This window comes from Ahaetulla prasina, chromosome 16 (assembly GCF_028640845.1).
Source record: "Ahaetulla prasina isolate Xishuangbanna chromosome 16, ASM2864084v1, whole genome shotgun sequence".
Classification (NCBI taxonomy): domain Eukaryota; kingdom Metazoa; phylum Chordata; class Lepidosauria; order Squamata; family Colubridae; genus Ahaetulla; species Ahaetulla prasina.
The window spans coordinates 2,427,324-2,445,870 of record NC_080554.1 but is presented as its reverse complement, the minus strand read 5'-3'; the positions used below and the strand labels follow the sequence as shown (position 1 = coordinate 2,445,870).

The window sequence follows — 18,547 nt, the reverse complement described above, 5'->3', positions numbered from 1 at the left end:
CTAGTGATAGTCATATGTTACTAATAAGCTATCAAATCGTACTAGGAAACAAATAAAAACAATATAAATCGAAAGATAAAAGAAGCATGGTTATAGTAATAAGTGGGAAGAGATAGATACTAGTAAGGAAGAGAAGAGGGCCTCTGGTGGCTCAACAGATTAATGCAATCTGTTATTAACAGCAGCTTGCTTGCAATTACTGCAGGTTCAAGCCCCACCAGGCCCAAGGTTGACTCAGCCTTCCATCCTTTACAAGGTAGGTAAAATGAGGACCCAGATTGTTGGGGGCAATAAGTTGACTTTGTATATAATATACAAATGGATGAAGACTATTGCTTGACAGAGTGTAAGCCGCCCTGAGTCTTCAGAGAAGGGCGGGATATAAATGCAAATAAAAAAAAGAAGAAGAACAGTAGTACAGTCTTAATAAACTATTCGACAGTTTTGAGGGAATTAGTTGTTTAGCAGAGTGATGGCGTTTAGGAAGAAACTGTCCTTGTGTCTAGTTGTTCTGGTGTGCAGTGCAGCATCGTTTTGAGGATAAGAGTTGAAACAGTTTATGTCCAGGATGCGAGGGGTCTGTAAATATTTTCACAGCCTTCTTTTTGTTTTGTGCAGTATACAGGTCCTCCATGGAAGGCAGGTTGGTAGCAACTGTTTTTTTTTTCTTCTGCAGTTCTAATTATCCTCTGAAGTCTGTGTCCGTCTTGTTGGGTTGCAGAACCAAACCAGACATTCATAGAGGTGCAAATGACAGACTCAATAATTCCTCTGTAGAACTGGATCAGCAGCTCCTTGGTCAGTTTGAGCTTCCTGAGTTGGCACAGAAAGAACATTCTTTGTTGAGCTTTTTTGATGACGTTTTTGACATTGGGTGTCCATTTTAAGTCTTGAGATATGGTAGAACCTAGAAACTTGAAGGTCTCTACTGTTGAAACCGTGTTGTCTAGTATTGTAAGAGGTGGTAGCATGGGAGGGTTTCTCCTAAAGTCCACCACCGTTTCTATGGTTTTGAGTGTAATTGGTGTATGTATAGCTGGTTAATGGATTTTATTTTCCTATTTGCTACTTCTATTCTAGTCACACCTCCTTTGTGGCTACAGATACAGAACCAAAATTGGTTGCCTTAAAGATTACCCAGGAATAGTTTATTGGTAGGAAATCATTTTTGTCTTAACATGGCTTTTATTTGCTTTTATTTTGGCCCACCCTAGCTATGCCGCCCCCCAACCCCCTCCCCCAGGTCAAACACAACCCTGATGCAGCCCTCGGTGAAATCGGGTTTGGCAACCGTGAGTTAGCATAAGGTTTTGTGAATCTGCTGAGCTTTCCGGAATGTTACTAATAATACTAAATAGCAAGACCATCAGTGTGAGCAGCTGCAGTTTCATCTGTTGTGGGCTGAGGGTTGCATCTTCTGCAGCTTTCCTTTTTAACAGCTGCCTCCAGAATTGGACACCAATTCTTTCATCCCCAAATACCGGTAGTTGGTGCGCAGATTATGTTTCTTTTAAGAACAACGTAGGTTCAAAGAGAAACGCTGAGCACAAGATAGTCCTCGGTTCACTAGCTGTTCTCTTGGACACGTTATAATTTTATCAACTATGTGTGATGTTTTATGTGTCGTTAGTTCCAACTTTATCAACTCTGTGAAGTTTAATAAAGGCTGGTTAATAATGAAGTCAACGAAGGCTGGAGGTTAAAATGTATCTTGTCTTTTATGCACGCCGAGAGCGTTATGCACCAAAGACAAATTCCTTGTGTGTCCAATAACACTTGGCCAATAAAGAATTCTATTCTATTCTATTCTATTCTATTCTATTCTATTCTATTCTATTCTATTCTATTCTATAATCTATTCTATTCTATTCTATTCTATATTCTATTCTATTCTATTCCTTATTCTGTTTTGTTCTATTCTATTCTATTCCTTGTTCCGTTCTATTCCTTGTTCTATTCTATTCTATTCTATTCTATTCTATTCTATTCTATTCTATTCTATTCTATTCCTTGTTCTGTTCTGTTCTATTCTATTCCTTGTTCTGTTCTGTTCTATTCTATTCTATTCCTTGTTCTGTTCTATTCCTTGTTCTGTTCTATTCCTTGTTCTGTTCTATTCCTTGTTCTATTCTATTCTATTCTATTCTATTCTATTCTATTCTATTCTATTCTATTCTATTCTATTCTAAAACACCTGAAGGATACTTGCCCAATCTAGTCTAGTGAAAAGAAGGAGGGTGACATAGTGGCAGACTTCCAGTATCTCAGGGGAATCAAGCTATTCTCCGAAGTACCTGAAGGCAGGACAAGAAGCAATGGGTGGAAACTAACCAAGGAGAAAAACAACTTAGAACTAAGGAGAAATTTCCTGACAGTGAGAACAATTAATCAGAGGAACAACTGGCCTCTAGAAATTGTAGGTATTCCATCGCTGGAGGTTTCAAAGAAGAAGCTGGACGCCATTTGTCCAGAATAGTGTAGGGTTGGATTAGAAGACCTCCAAGATCCCTTCCAACTCTTGTAATTCTGTTAAATCGGTTGCAACCATATCGACTAAATGTGACCTTTAATCTCTCTCTCTCTCTCTTTTTAATTTTAGGGATTTATCTCTTGGACTTAATCTACATCGATTCAGCCTATCCAGCTTCCGGAAGCATCATGGAAAACGAACAAAGATCTAATCAAATGAACAACATTCTCCGAATAATTGCTGATTTGCAAGTCTCTTGTAGCTACGGTTGGTAAAATTTGCTTCCTCGCCCGTGTTAAACCAGCTCCGTAAATTAGTATCAGATGTCTCCCTTATGTGAAAGCTGGCCTTGAGGTTTAACCTTCTGCGCTGCTCAGTCATTTTGGTTTCCAAAATCTTGTATATATTATTAGTTCTAGACAATTAGATTTTATTGTCTTGGTGACTAGCCTTGCAGATGTTGGTCAGTGGTGAAGGGATATCTTTTCATTTTATGGATAAATTCTATTGCAGATATTGGCTACCACTTGGTTGGTTACTGTAGCTGATAAACTACAAAAGGTTCTAGCTTCATCAACTATATAAACTTGGTTGTGGCTTTAGCCACTCCATCAGCTGTGCAGCCCTTTGGTTTAGCTTCTGTTTCGATTTTAGGAGACCCCCGTTCATTTTCTCCCGTGTTACGTGCTGAGCTAAGCTGTGAGTTGTTTTTACTTTCCCAGATTGAGGCTTTGGAACTTCCATTTAATAGCGATAGCGCTCAGACTTAAATATCACTTCACAGTGCTTTACAGCCCTCTCTAAGCAGTTTACAGAGTCAGCATATTGCTCCCCCAACGATCTGGGTCCTCGTTTTACCGACCTTGGAAGGACAAAAGGCTGAATTAACCTTGAACCATTCAGGCTTGAACTGCTGGCAGTTGGCAGAATTAGCCTGCAGTACTGCATTCTAACCACTGCACCACCGTGGCAGTAGAATAGAATAGAATAGAATAGAATATGAATTAAGGATGGAATTGAACGGAATAGAATAGGAATTAAGAGTGGAGTGGAGTGGAATAGAATTCAGAATAGAATAGAATGGAATTCAGGATAGAATAGAACAGAACAGAACAGAATAGAATAGAATAGGAATTCAGAATAGAATAGAATATAGAAAACAGACTTGAACTGCTGGCAGTTGGCAGAATTAGCCTGCAGTACTGCATTCTAACCACTGCATCACCATGGCAGTAGAGTAGAGTAGGGTAGGATAGGATAGGGTAGAATAGGATAGGATAGAGTAGAGTAGAGTAAAACAGAACTAGAATTAGAATTAGAATTAGGAATGGAATGGAAGAAGAATAGAATAGAATAAATAGAATAGAATAGAATAGAATAGAATAGAATAGAATAGAATAGAATAGAATAGAATAGAATAGAATAGAACAGAAAATAGACATATACTTTATAGCCCTTTCTAAGCAGTTTACAGAGTCAGCATAGGGCCCCCAACAATCTGGGCAGTTGTAGTCATAAGTCAAGGACTACTGTATGGTGCTCAATGAAATTCTTAGCCTTGATGGATAATTTGTGGTTGTCATTCAGACTGGGTGGGTGGGAGTTTCAGCCTATTACTGCCAAAAACTCTTTTTCTTCATAACAGTTTTGAGAGCTAAACACTTTTTATTTATTTATATATATATATATATATATTTGGGCACTGCAGATCACCTTCTAATGTTACCCCACGTGCAAAAATACTTGAAGTCCGTCCGGTATATTGAAGAGCTTCAAAAATTTGTGGAAGACGACAACTACAAGTAAGTAACAATTGCTTCACTTCAGCTGACTCCGTCCGCGGGGTGGGGTGGGGGGGAATATAGTCTAGCCATCGAATTGGAGGGTGGGGAAAAACACCACTTAACAAAAATATCTCTGGCAAGGAAATTAAAATATTTTAAAAAAAACCACACAAATAAATAGTATCAGTGATCTAAGTGAAATTTCAGATGGAAGCCCAACTTCGTTTCCGAGATGAAACCGTTTATTCGAAAATAAGGGATTATTTCTAACGGCTTGAAATAAAAACTTGGTTTTGTTGAAAGGAGCCCCGTCAATGAGACAGCTAGACTAGACCGACAATCGTTCGTTGAATTTTCTATAGTCATCACATATGGTCTCGTAAGTGATTCCTCCTGTCGCAGCGTTGTGAGCTGATCTTCATTAAGGGAACCCCACCCCCCAAAAAAAACGACAACCACAACAACAAAAAATCTGGATTGCTTTATGAGTGGGCGGCTGATGGGCATGGATGTACATGACACATTTCCGCAGCGGTGGTAAAATTCCCGTCGCGTGGGAAGGAAGCTGTAGCACGAAACGTTTGGCGAGGAAGACGTTCCTCTCGGAATCCCAGCCCACAAATCCTTTGCTGCATGGGGGGGGGGGGGGGGGGTTTCAAAAGACAGGTAGTCCCCGACTTACGACAGCCCGTTTAGTGACCGTTCAAAGTTACGACAGCTCTGGAAAAAAAAAACTTGGCTGATGGCCGTTTTCCACAGTTACGACTTTTGAAGCCTGCCCATGGTCGCCTGATCAAAATTGGCAGCTGGCTCGTATTTATGACGGTCGCAGTGCCCCTTCTGCGACCTTCTGACAAGCAAAGTCAATGGATTCATTTAACAACCGTGTTACTAACTTTTTTTTTTTTTACTCAGAAAAAAAGGTGAAAACGGTTTCTAACTTATTAACTTCGGTTAATAATCACTTAACAACCGAGGCAAGGAAAAAGTCATAAAATGTGGCAAACTCGGTGAACAAAGGTTTCACTTAGCAACATAAATTTGGCCGTAGCTCGAGGGCTTCCTGTAACAGAATGACAGGGTTGGTAACCCTTTTCACTTTCCCCCCCCCACACAGTTCCGCTGTAACTTCAAACGGTCACTAAACGAACTGTTGTAAGTCAAGGACTACCCGTATCTTTGCACACCGGTCACGTGATCACAGTCGTATCCTCCCCGCCCTCCGGCCCCTTCCAATTCTTGCCAAACTGCCCAAAAATATTGCAAAGTTTTTGCGGAATCGCTCCCCATCTGTGCACTTTTCACAGCTGGAAAAAAACAACAACAAATCAAACCTTTTTTCCTGCTAAGAATATTCTTCCTTTTTTTTTTTTTTACTTTTAAATCTTCAGAATAGGTTTGAGATTTTGGTTTGGTTTGGTTTTGGTTTTTGATATCAGATTAAACCCTTCAGCAATGGGGCTTTTTATTCCAGAATCCCTTCCAGCGTATCCTGCATTCGTCTTAGAAAATGTAGCCTCGGATGGTTTGTCAATCAAGTGCAATTGATCGCACTTTGGGGGGGGGAGGAGGGGGAGGAAGAGGAGGAGGAAGGCTTTAAAATTGGGATTTTTTTATCCGCGTGCTCATGGCAGGAAGTGCGTGTGCCTGAACCGTAAGTAAATTCTTGTTTCCTCCCCCCACAATCTGTTGTATAGATTGCTGAGTTAAAGGAATCCAGGGTTTTATGCTCCGAAAAGCCAGATTGCGGGCATTCAGAGGTTTAAATCACTTTTGAGCCCGATCTGGATTATTTGTCCAAAGGACACGCTGTATTAAAAATGTAGCGCTGTTAGTACATCCGGTGGGCTACAGATAGCCCTTGACTTACAGTTGCAACCGGTCATAACTCAAGGAGTATCTGAAAAGCTCTACATTGCTGCATTCTTGCACAGTACACCGTCCACAAATAGGCAAATATCTCTTTCATACTTGCTGTAAGCCGCTCCGCGCGTCACCTTGAACTATGAGCTGGGTGGCAAATAAGAGATAGATAGATAGATAGATAGATAGATAGATAGATAGATAGATAGATAGATAGATAGATAGATAGATAGATAGATAGATGGGTGGGTGGGTGGGTGGGTGGGTGGATGGGTGGGTGGGTGGGTGGGTGGGTGGATGATAGATGATAGATAGATATATTGTAGATAGATGATATAGATAGATAGATAGATAGATAGATAGATAGATAGATAGATAGATAGATAGGTGGGTGAATGGGTGGATGATAGATAGATAGATAGATAGATAGATAGATAGATAGATAGATAGATAGATAGGTGGGTGAATGGGTGGATGATAGATAGATAGATAGATAGATAGATAGATGAATGGGTGGGTGAATGGGTGGATGATAGATAGATAGATAGATAGATGAATAGATAGATAGATAGATAGATAGGTGGGTGGGTGGGTGGGTGGGTGGGTGGGTGGATGGATGGATGATAGATGATAGAGATAGATGATAGATAGATAGATATGATAGAGGGATAGAGCGGGATGGATGGATGGATGGATGATTGATAGATAGATAGATAGATAGAAAGACAGACAGACAGACAGACAGACAGACAGACAGACTGATGGATGATAGAGGGATAGAGAGAGGGATGGATGGATGATAGAGATGGATGGATGATGAGAGAGGAATAGAGAGAGATGGATGTATGATAAATGAGATAGATAGATAGATAGATAGATAGATAGATAGATAGATAGATAGATAGATAGATGAAAGAGAGATGGATGGATGATAGATAGATAGATGATAGAGATGGATGGATGGATGGATGGATGATAGATGAGATAGATAGCTAGACAAACAGACAGACATGGATAGAGAGATAGAGAGATGATAGAGATAGATAGATAGATAGATAGATAGATAGATAGATAGATAGATAGATAGATAGCATAGGATGATAGAGAGAGAAACAATAGAGAGAGAAAGAAAGGCTAGCTAGATGATAGATGGATGATAGATACATAGATAGAGGAGAGAGCGAGAGAGAGGAGAGAGACGATTGAGAGATCAGACAGAGAGAGAGAGAGAGGGAGGGAGGGAGATAATACTTATCTGTGAGATGCAAAATAGACAGCATTCATTTTTGCTTTCTCTCCCCCGTCTCCTGTTCTCCTTAAGGCAGAGTTTTTATTTTTTGGAGTTTTATTTTATTTTATTTTTTTATCTAGCTTCTCATTTGTTTGTTTGAGATTATTGGGTGTCTTTTATCTTTTAAAAGCCAGAAGTTTGGCACAACTTTTCTGTAAGCCTGGCCTGGCTGTGCCAGTGGAAGCGAGACCTCCTCCGTCGGTTGTGTTGGCTCGCCACTTGATTGTAGGTGGCGTGCGGGGAACTTAAGCCAACTGTCAATCTTGCAGGTTTGTTGTGAGGAGGTTTTGTAGGCCTTGGAAGCGTTTTTCAGGCAGTAGTGAAATGTGTATCATTGCAGCCAGTGTGAGCCTGTGTGAGTTTTTTTTTTCTTTCTTTCTTTCTTTTTTGTGTTGAGCTCTCTAGGCTGGATGCCAAAAGCCACATTGCTTAATTTAATTCTTGGACCGAGTTCCACATTCATGCGCAATGTTAAGATTACATATACAGTAGGGGGGTTTTTTTTGGGTTTTTTTATTAGCTTGGATATTCTGCGTGGAACATAACATAACAAAGGGGTTCTCTAAATATTTAGAGCCATGACATAATTTTTGGAAATGAGAGAGAACATGAGTAATTTTTTTTCTTCTTTCTCACTCTCTCTCTCTCTCGCAAAAACACATTTTAAACCCCATGGAGGCAATTGCTAGAAACAGTGAGCTCTGTTTACATGTATTTTCCTCGAGGTCATCCAGCAGGCTTCCTTTTGATCTGAAAAATCCATGTCTTAATTAAATGCGCTGATTCTTTCTTTCTTTCTTTCTTTCTTTCTTTCTTTCTTTCTTTCTTTCTTTCCTTTCTTCTTTCCTTCCTTCCTTCCTTCCTTTCTTCTTTCCTTCCTTCCTTCCTTCCTTCCTTCCTTCCTTCCTTCTTTTTTTTTAAAGCAAGAGAGATAGGACACCATACGTGTACTAGCTCTTAGGAGGGACACGGGAAAAGTTTTACAAAAAGAAGAAGAAGAAAAAAAAAGGAATAAGAAAGACGGAAGATCGTGTGTCTTGTTTTAACTGCAGGTAGTTTTCAACTTACGGCCAGAATCAAACTGTTGTAAAGTCAAGGGCTACCTGTATTCAACGAGAACTCTTAATCTTGGGCAACGTAATTTTTAATCAGAATAGAGCCGGAAGAGACCCTGGAGGTCTTCTAGTCCAACCCCTTGCTCAAGCAGGAGACCCTAGGCCATTCCAGACAGGTGGCTGTCGAGTCGCTTCTCAAAAACCTCCAGGAATGGAGCACCCACAACTTCTGGTGGCAAGCTGTTCCACTGGTTGATTGTCCTCACCGTTAGGAAGTTTCTCTTTAATTCCAGGTTGCTTCTCTTCTTGATGAGTTCCCATCCCTTTGCTTCCTGACTTCTTTATCACCGCCGATGCTGTGCAAGGTAAACACCCTGTTGAGATTAGAGGCAGACGAGGCTTCAACAGAAAGTTTGTGGTTTATCCTTATTTTCAGGAACCTGGTTGGTGTTTTTAAGACCCGCTTATATACTAAATGTTCTATTTGAGAAGCTACGGTTTCTGTCTCCACCTTAATTGCCCCTTGAACATCTGCAGAACCAATCACCCAGTCCTGCCTATGTAAGCATTGCTATTTTTCTTTTTTTCTTTTTGCAATGGTGCTGATCTTGGACCAGCCACTTATTCCTTTCCATTGCTTCCATCTTCCGATTCCTAGGCGTCTTTCTTTTCCCCCCCCAAGATTCCTTTCCCAAATTAACAGTTTCTCTTTGGCGAGAGCTGGAGGGGTCTGTCTCCTTACAGATCGTTTGCTCAGCAGTCTAGCTCTTGTCTCAGGTTTCCCACAGGCAAAACCTGTGATTATTCTCCCCCCCACCCACACCCACACCCACAAAAAATGTATTGTTGTAATTATAGTTTTCTTGGTGCGTTCGAGATAACCCAGATGGTTTTGTGACTAAGGTGGGACTAGAACTCCCCGTCTCCTGATGATTGGCCCAAAATCACCCAGTCGGCTTTCAGTCGGGACTAGAACTCACCGTCACCTGGTGGTTGGCCCAGAGTCACCCCGCAGGCTTTCATGTCTAAGTAGGATTAGAACTCACTGTCTCCTGGTGATTGGCTCAAAGTCATCCAGCTGTCTCTTGTGCCTAAGCTGGGACTAGAACTCACCATCGACTGGTGATTGGCCCAAAACCATTCAGGCAGCTTTCATGCCTAAGGCGGGACTAGAACTCACTGTCGCCTGGTGATTGGCCCAGAGTTACCCAGCTGGCTTTCATGCCTAAGTGGAACTAGAACTCACCATCGCCTGGTGATTGATTGGCTCAAAGTCACCCAGCTGTGTTCGTGTGCCTAAGGCGGGACTAGAACTCACTGTTGCCTGGTGATTGGCTCAAAGTCACCCAGCTGTCTTTCGTGCCTAAAATGGGACTAGAACTCACCGTCTCCTGGTTTCCAGCCTCATGGCTTAACCACTAGACATTGAAATAAGCAGGATGCTTTCTGATCATCTCAAGTGTGTGTAGAAGAGATGAACAATTTACTTAACGACGGTTGCAGCCTCCCGGGGGCGTCACACGATCCCCTTTTGTGACCTTCTGACAAGCATTAAGTCAACAAGGAAGCCAGGTTCACTTAACAACCGTGTTACTCACTTTAACAACTGCCCTGATTCGCTTCACAACGAACGGCAAGAAAGTTCGTAAAACGGGGCAACTTAACCACCGTCTTGCTCAGCCATGGACATTTTGGGCCCGATTGCGGTCGTAAAACGAGGACTGCCCCTAGTGAGGGAAGACCGGAATGTTAGGCTCGATTACAGACTGGTCAAATTGCCAAACGGCTATTAAACTTCATGGTAAAAGTTGCTGAATTAATTTCCGGCTGAACCAAAATAAAAAGGGCCCTTTCCCCAAACCGGGGAGGTTGCTTCACGTCAAGCATTAATTCCATTTGAAAGGGGTGTTTGCCTTGTACGGCTGTGAGTCACGCCGTGTAATTTTTATTTGGTTTGACTGAAATGTCAAAACCCACTTCTACACGAGCTGGATGCAGAGTGTCTATTTTTCCCCTCGTAGTTTAAAAACATTCAATTTGAAAAGGGATTGCTAAAAGAAAGTCAGACAGGGGAGGTGATTTTAGAATACACTCCGATTTCTCTCTCTCTCTCTTCCCTATCTGTCTCTCTTTTTCTCTTTTTCTCTCTCCTCTCTCTCTTTGTCTCTTTCTCTCTCTCCCTTTCTCTCTTTTCTTTCTCTCTTTCTCTCTCTCCTCTCTCTCCTTTCTTTCTCTCCTTGTCTCTTTCTCTTCTCTCTTTTCTTTCTCTTTCTTTCTCTCTCCCTTTCTTTTTCTCTTTTCTGTCTTTCTCTCCTTGTCTTTCTCTCTCTCTTTTCTGTCTTTCTTTCTCTCTTTCTCTCTCTTCTGTCTCTTTTTCTCTCCTCTTTCTCTCTTTCTCTCTCTCTCTCATAAGGCAATCCTTATGATTTATATTGATATATTGACCATCATTTGTGTTGTAAATGTTGTACCTTGATGAACGTATCTTTTCTTTTATGTACACTGAGAGCATATGCACCAAGACAGATTCCTTGTGTGTCCAATCACACTTGGCCAATAAAAAATTCTATTCTATTCTATTCTATACTATACTATTCTATTCTATTCTATTCTATTTTCTATATTCTATTCTATCCTATTCTATGATTCTTGACGAAGGTATCTTTTCTTTTATGTACACTGAGAGCTTATGCACCAAGACAAATTCCTTGTGTGTCCAATCACACTTGGCCAATAAAATTCTATTCTATTCTATTCTTTCTGTCTTTCTCTCTCTTGCCTTCCTTCCTGCTTGAGAGGAATGATAAGAATTTATCAATCCAAACCTCAGCAAAGGCGATGTGCCTTATTTAAAGCAAACATCTCACAGGCAGAGAAACACGTGCCAGGAGCTGGAGGTGCTGCCCTGCTTCATCAAGGCAGCTCTCTGGAACAATATTCTATTTCCCTAGCTCTCCGAATTCAAGTGAGCCAAGTCAAATCGAAAATCAGTTTTCTCCATAGGATATTTATTTTTAAAGAGCCAGTTAAAGCGTTCGGGTGTGAAATATGCCCTAAAGCTTTCAAGTTCCATAGGATTTTCTTCTTTATGGATCTAAATTTTGGCAGCGCAGTTACCAAAAACGGGACACAGTCAAATATGTGGAACTAAAGCAAGTTGTTTATAGATGCGAGTTCCTTCAAACAAGATGAATATTTTTTTTCCCCGTTGCTTGGTCTCCCCCCCATCCCCTGAAAATGTTACAGCAGAAATCAAAACGAACGTCTGGAACAACCCAAAGCTACAGTGTTCTTGTCATGGCTTCTACTTCAGCCAATATATATGTGTGCAATGAATTTTTTTTTTTAAGGGGAAAAAAGCGATCGTGTGTAAATTCCTCAAATTTCAGATCGCACCTTAAAACAGCCCAGAGGTCCAAGAATGTGTTCCCGTTAAGAGGCCAGAGAGCCGACGTGGAAAATCTTTCCATGAAGAAAAATCATGGGATGTTGTGTATTTTATTTTTTTTTTGGATAAATACAGTCTGGAGCAGAATAGGGTAGAAAATATTCCAAAACCAAATGAGGTTAAAAGAGGGCTGCATATAGCAATCGAGCAACAATCATGGACCTTAGGGAGAGATTTATTCTTTGAGATTGTAGATTAAAAACATTAATGTGAGCCAGCACAAAGACCCTACGCCGTGTGCCTCAAACAGATTGGAAAAATGTAAAAAAAAACAACTATGTGTGTGTGTGAGAGAGAGAGTGGGTGGGGGAGAGAGAGAGATAGGTGATAGAGATAGATACATGATAACTAAGATAGATTAGATAGATTAGATAGATTATGTAGATAGATACTGTAGATGGATGGATGGATGGATGGATAGATAGATAGATAGATAGATAGATAGATAGATAGATAGATAGATAGATAGATAGATAGATAGATAGATATTGTAGATAGATAGATAGATAGATAGATAGATAGATAGATAGATAGATAGATAGATAGATAGATAGATAGATAGATAGATAGATAGATATTGTAGATAGATAGATAGATAGAGAGAGAGAGAGAGAGAGAGAGAGAGAGACAGAGAGATAGATAGATACTGTAGATAGATAGATGGATGGATGGATGGATAGATACTGTAGATAGATACTGTAGATGGATGGATGGATGGATAGATAGAGAGAGAGACAGAGAGATAGATAGATACTGTAGATAGATAGATGGATGGATGGATGGATAGATACTGTAGATAGAGAGATAGAGAGATAGAGAGATTTATTTATTTATTTATTTATTTATTGTTTGAATTTATATACCGCCTTATCTCCCAAAGGACTCAGGGCGGTTCACAGGCATATAAAAACATCAATATACAAATTAAAACAATCATTAAAAAACTTATTCTACTGCCCAATTAATTAAAAGTAAAAAATATAGATATTAAAATCAATTTAAAAACCCCTCTAAATTTAAAATCTAAAAAAAAAATAAAAAAAAAATAGATAGATAGATAGATAGATGAAGATAGATTGATTGATTCTATAGATACTGTAGATGGATGGATGGAAGGATGGATGGATAGATAGATACTGTAGATAGATACTGTAGATGAACGGATAGATGGATAGATAGATAGATAGATAGATAGATAGATAGATAGATAGATAGATAGATAGATAGATAGATAGATAGATAGATAGATAGATAGATAGATAGATAGATAGATAGATAGATAGATTCTGTAGATAGATACTGTAGATGGATGGATGGATAGAGAGAGAGAGAGACAGAGAGATAGATAGATAGATACTGTAGATAGATGGATGGATGGATAGATACTGTAGATAGATACTGTAGATGGATGGATGGATAGATAGATACTGTAGAGAGATAGAGAGATAGATAGATACTGTAGATAGATAGATGGATGGATGGATGGATAGATACTGTAGATAGAGATAGAGATAGAGATTTATTTATTTATTTATTTATTGTTTGAATTTATATACCGCCTTATCTCCCAAAGGACTCAGGGCGGTTCACAGGCATATAAAAACATCAATATACAAATTAAAACAATCATTAAAAAACTTATTCTACTGCCCAATTAATTAAAAGTAAAAAATATAGATATTAAAATCAATTTAAAAACCCCTCTAAATTTAAAATCTAAAAAAAAAATAAAAAAAAAATAGATAGATAGATAGATAGATGAAGATAGATTGATTGATTCTATAGATACTGTAGATGGATGGATGGAAGGATGGATGGATAGATAGATAGATACTGTAGATAGATACTGTAGATGGATGGATAGATGGATGGATGGATGGATGGATGGATGGATGGATGGATAGATAGATAGATAGATAGATAGATAGATAGATAGATAGATAGATAGATAGATAGATAGATAGATAGATACTGTAGAGAGAGATTTAATGTTGCATCCCACCCAGAGTCAGTTAGAAGCAAGTCAGCAAACAACTGTAATAAATACAGATAGACTGCCTGTATTTAGGATTTGGAAACTGACAATTCGTACATTTAAAAATGCTGAAACTGACCGGACCAAGAACTGCCTGCCATACCGCTTGTTAAATGGCTTTGTAAAAAAAAAGCCACATCCATAAAAGATAAGCGCTCCGCGATATTGAGAAACCTCTGTTTAGCTTCACGGGATAAAACTGTCATAGCTTCATTAAAAATCGACTTGTGTCCAAAGAATTCATGAACGCAGCCAGACTGAGCTACGTTTCCTGCCTTTAACCGATAACGCGAGATAAAAGGTCGGTCCGTTTTTGCCTTCGCTTAAGCCCAGCGGCCGATTTTTCATGCCGTCTTTTTCTGTTTTTTCCAGATTGTCCCTAAGAATCGAGCCAGGAAACAGTTCCCCGCGGCTGGTCTCATCAAAAGAAGACCTCGCAGGTAAATTTCCAAAGTTTGCCCTGTTCTGACGTTCAGCTTCCACAAACAAACCTTCTTCCTTGAGATTTTTCTCTTTTGCAATCATCATCCTGGTTTCTTTCTACCAAACCATCTTAATGTCGGCTTGGCCTCGTGGGTGGGTGGGTGGATGGATGGATGGATGGATGGATGGATGGATGGATGGATGGATTCCACAGATGTTTAGAACCTCAAAAAAATGACAGATGAGAGAGAGAGAGATAGAGAGAGATACTGTAGATAGATAGATAGATAGATAGATAGATAGATAGATAGATAGATAGATAGATAGATAGAGATAGAGATATTGTAGATAAGATAGGTAGGTAAGTAGAGATATAGATATAGATATAGATATAGAGATATAGATAGATAGAGAGAGATACTGTAGATAGATAGATAGATAGATAGATAGATAGATAGATAGATAGATAGATAGATAGAGATAGATAGATAGATAGATAGATAGATAGATAGATAGATAGATAGATAGATAGATAGATAGATAGATAGATAGATACTGGAGAGAGAGAGAGAGATACTGTAGATAGAGATAGATAGATAGATAGATAGATAGATAGATAGATAGATAGATAGATAGATAGATAGATAGATAGATAGATAGATAGATAGATAGATACTGGAGAGAGAGAGAAAGGGAGAGAGAGATACTGTAGAGAGAGAAAGGGAGATAGATAGATATAGATAGATACTGCAGATAAGCTAGGTAGGTAGGTAGAGATATAGATAGATAGATATAGATAGATATGATACTGTAGAAGATAGATATAGATAGATACGATAGGTAGGTAGATAGGGAGATGGATGGATGGATGGATGGATGGACGGATTCCGAAAAAGAACGGGTTCCCTGATTCAAATATGTTTACATTTGTATTCTTTGATGAAGAACAAGACCTTCCAAATCTGCTTATCCACCGTTAGAAAAACAGAGCTTCTGCCAATGGGTTTATCATCTTTAAAATGACGTAACAGGAAAAGGAGATAAGAAAGGAGGAGGAAAGACCAGCAAGCTTAGCCACCTCTTTCAGAAAATTCCGGGCAGTCAGAATAACAAATGCACAACTCTTCCGGATTTCCGCTCCCGGGGCAGTGGGGGGTGGGGGATCAGCGTATAAATCAGACCCTGAACCCCTCCCCCACCCAACCATCTTTCTCTCCGTCTCAAGTGCAGCCACACAGCCACACGCACACAACGCTACAGTCCCAAATATTCCTGAGTCTGTGGGCTCAACCAGAAGAAGCATTTGGCATTGATAAAGAGTTTCGCCAGCCAAGCTTGCCTCCTTTCCTGGACCACTGACCACGCCGGAATGATTCTGGGTGGCATTCCTTCCTTAAGAGCCTCTTTCTTCCGCCGATCTCCGCCCCTGCAAGCCACTGAGCTGGCACCGCTCCTTTTAAACGTAAAAGAGCGTAATCCCAGGCCTTGAAAATCCATTCTCTCGCCACCGGTCTGCGTGGGGCACAAAATACTACCCAGGGTGTGCAAAACGAACCGATCCATGCCTCTGGCATTCCAGCAAATGTTCCTGGGATGCTTTTTCCTGGAGGCCGTCTGGACAGCTGGTCCCATGAAAAATCCGCGTTGGCTTGGCCCGCCGTCTCGATCTAGGCATGCCAACATCGAATAGAATAAAATTCTTTATTGGCCGAGTGTAATTGGACACACAAGGAATTTGTCTTTGGTGCATATGCTCTCAGTGCACATAAAAGAAAAGATACATTCGTCAAGAATCATAGAAGAGAGGAGAGGAGAGAAGAAGGAAGGAGGGAGGGAGGGAAGGAAGGAAGGAGGGACGGACGGAAGGAAGGAAGGAAGGAAGGAAGGAAGGAAGGAAGGAAGGAAGGAAGGAAGGAAGGAAAAAGAAAAAGAAAAAGAAAAGAAGGAAGAAGAGGTGGAGGAATAGAATAGAATAGAATAGAATAGAATAGAATAGAATAGAATAGAATTTTTGATTGGCCAAGTGTGATTGGACACACAAGGAATTTGTCTTTGGTGCATAGGCTCTCAGTGTACATACAAGAAAAGATACATTCGTCAAGAATCATAGAAGAGAATAGAGGAAGGAAGGAAGGAAGGAAGGAAGGAAGGAAGGAAGGAAGGAAGGAAGGAAGAAAGGAAAAAGAGGAAGGAAGGAGAGGTGGAGGAAGGAATAGAATAGAATAGAATAGAATAGAATAGAATAGAATAGAATAGAATAGAATATTTTATTGACCAGGTGTGATTGGACACACAAGGAATTTGTCTTTGCTCCACATTCTTGATTTTGTCCACCTTCAGAAGTGTAACACAGAAGGCGGGAAATTTCGGCAACTACGCCTCTCTAAAGCAGACTAAACAAATCGGAAACATGCAAACGGATACGGTAGCCGTGACTCCGAAGGGTCAAGTGGTTTTTGCCACGTTGGCAGAAAAAAAAAAAAGAGTTATTATCTCGGAAGGCTGGCCCAATGCGACGGGAAAGGATTTCACGGGATGCTTTGAGATTTAAAAGGCTGTTTATATGAGTTACTCGGAACTGCGTGGAAATATTTGGAATGTGCGAGAAGAGATTGCTGATCTTAGAGAGCAGTTCTTGCATTGCTATGCTGGGTTTCCCCTCTCCCTACCATCCGTGTGTGTGTGTGTGTGTTTCCCTATATTGCTGGATCCGTTCTCCGACTGTAATTACTTCAAAGCAAGAAGTTTCCATGCTGCGTGACCTCCCAAAGCCAGTTTCTTTTTTAATTTATTTATTTTTAATGTGTGCGTTTATTTCTAGACAAATGAGGCAGCAAGCATGTGCTACACCACTTTAATACCACTTGATAAGGCCCTGGTAAGGCCACACTTGGAGTACAGCATTCAGTTTTGGTCGCCACGATGTAAAAAAGATTCTGAGACTCTAGAAAGAGTGCAGAGAAGAGCAACAAAGAGGATTAGGGGACTGGAGGCTAAAACATATGAAGAACGGTTGCAGAAACTGGGTATGTCTAGTTTGATGCAAAGAAGGACTAGGGGAGACATGATAGCAGTCTTCCAGCATCTCAGGGGTTGCCACAAAAAAGAGGGAGTCAAGTATTCTCCAAAGCACCTGAGGGCAGGACAAGAAGCAATGGGTGGAAACTAATCAAGGAGAGAAGCAATCTAGAACTAAGGAGAAATTTCCTGACAGTTAGAACAATTAACCAGTGGAACAACCAGAAGTTGTGGGTGCTTCATCACTGGAAGTTTTTTAAGAAGAGGTTGGACAACCATTTGTCTGAATTGGTGTAGGGTTTCCTGCCTAAGCAGGGGGTTGGACTAGAAGACCTCCAAGGTCCCTTCCAACTCTGGTTATTCTGTTTGAAACACCTTCCTCCTTCTATGTTCCCCACCACAACCCTAAAATATGATCTGACTGGAAGTATCTCAAAGGACCCAATGCCTTTGTGAGGCCTGGTGGCAACTGCTTTGCCCCTCGTATGCAACTCCCTTGGCCACGTTGGAGCAAACTTGCAGAAGGTTTGTCAGCGAACTCTCCATAAATCAGTCCAGACAAATACTCGGGGTTTTTTTCCCCAAGCAACTTAATACTACTGGGTAAGAGTTAGATACCTTGGAAGTCAGTTTAGAGCCCCAGAAGTTTGAAGGCCAAGGGGAGAAGATATATGTGGATCTTTATTTAAAATATTTCATCCGTTCACATTTTCCATTCGGTTGCCTGGGACGAAGGAAGCCATCTGAGCTGGGACTCAGAAACGGGCAGGATGGGTTCTCTAGCCAGCAGACGGTTGTTTTGGGAACACTTACTTCCATCGTGTTCTTTTTTTTCCCCCCCCCCCGAAAAATATTTCACATCATAATTTAAACCAGAGCAGAAATTGTACAAGGTCTTATCCCCTGGAATTCTTTCGAATCTAGGGGAGAGTGAAAAAACGCAGCCTCGCAGCTAACACTTGACTTAAATTTCAGCTTGGCATCACGCAGGAACTGAAACAATGCAGCTCGCATCTTGCAAACCAGCCGTAATTCTTGTTGATGTTTGGAAAAAGGAAAAATAAGCAGTGGAAATTTAACCTAAAGTGGGGTCGTCTCAGGTCTTGTGAGCGGAATTCTTGGTAGAGGATTTGAAAACCTTATAGAATACGTCAGCTGGT

The 18,547-nt window shown here is 40.4% G+C and overlaps 1 protein-coding gene across 12 annotated transcripts in view; it reads left to right on the top strand.

Moving 5' to 3' along the window:
* The window catches only part of RALGPS1 (Ral GEF with PH domain and SH3 binding motif 1), a 135,183-nt gene that overhangs the window by 82,623 nt on the left and 34,013 nt on the right, over positions 1-18,547 (top strand). For all 12 annotated transcript variants that reach the window (XM_058159665.1, XM_058159671.1, XM_058159667.1 and 9 more), the window contains 3 exons: positions 2,600-2,737; positions 4,179-4,272; positions 14,319-14,386. In XM_058159665.1, the coding sequence (XP_058015648.1) occupies positions 2,600-2,737; positions 4,179-4,272; positions 14,319-14,386 (300 nt within the window). The remainder of the gene's footprint in view (positions 1-2,599; positions 2,738-4,178; positions 4,273-14,318; positions 14,387-18,547) is intronic.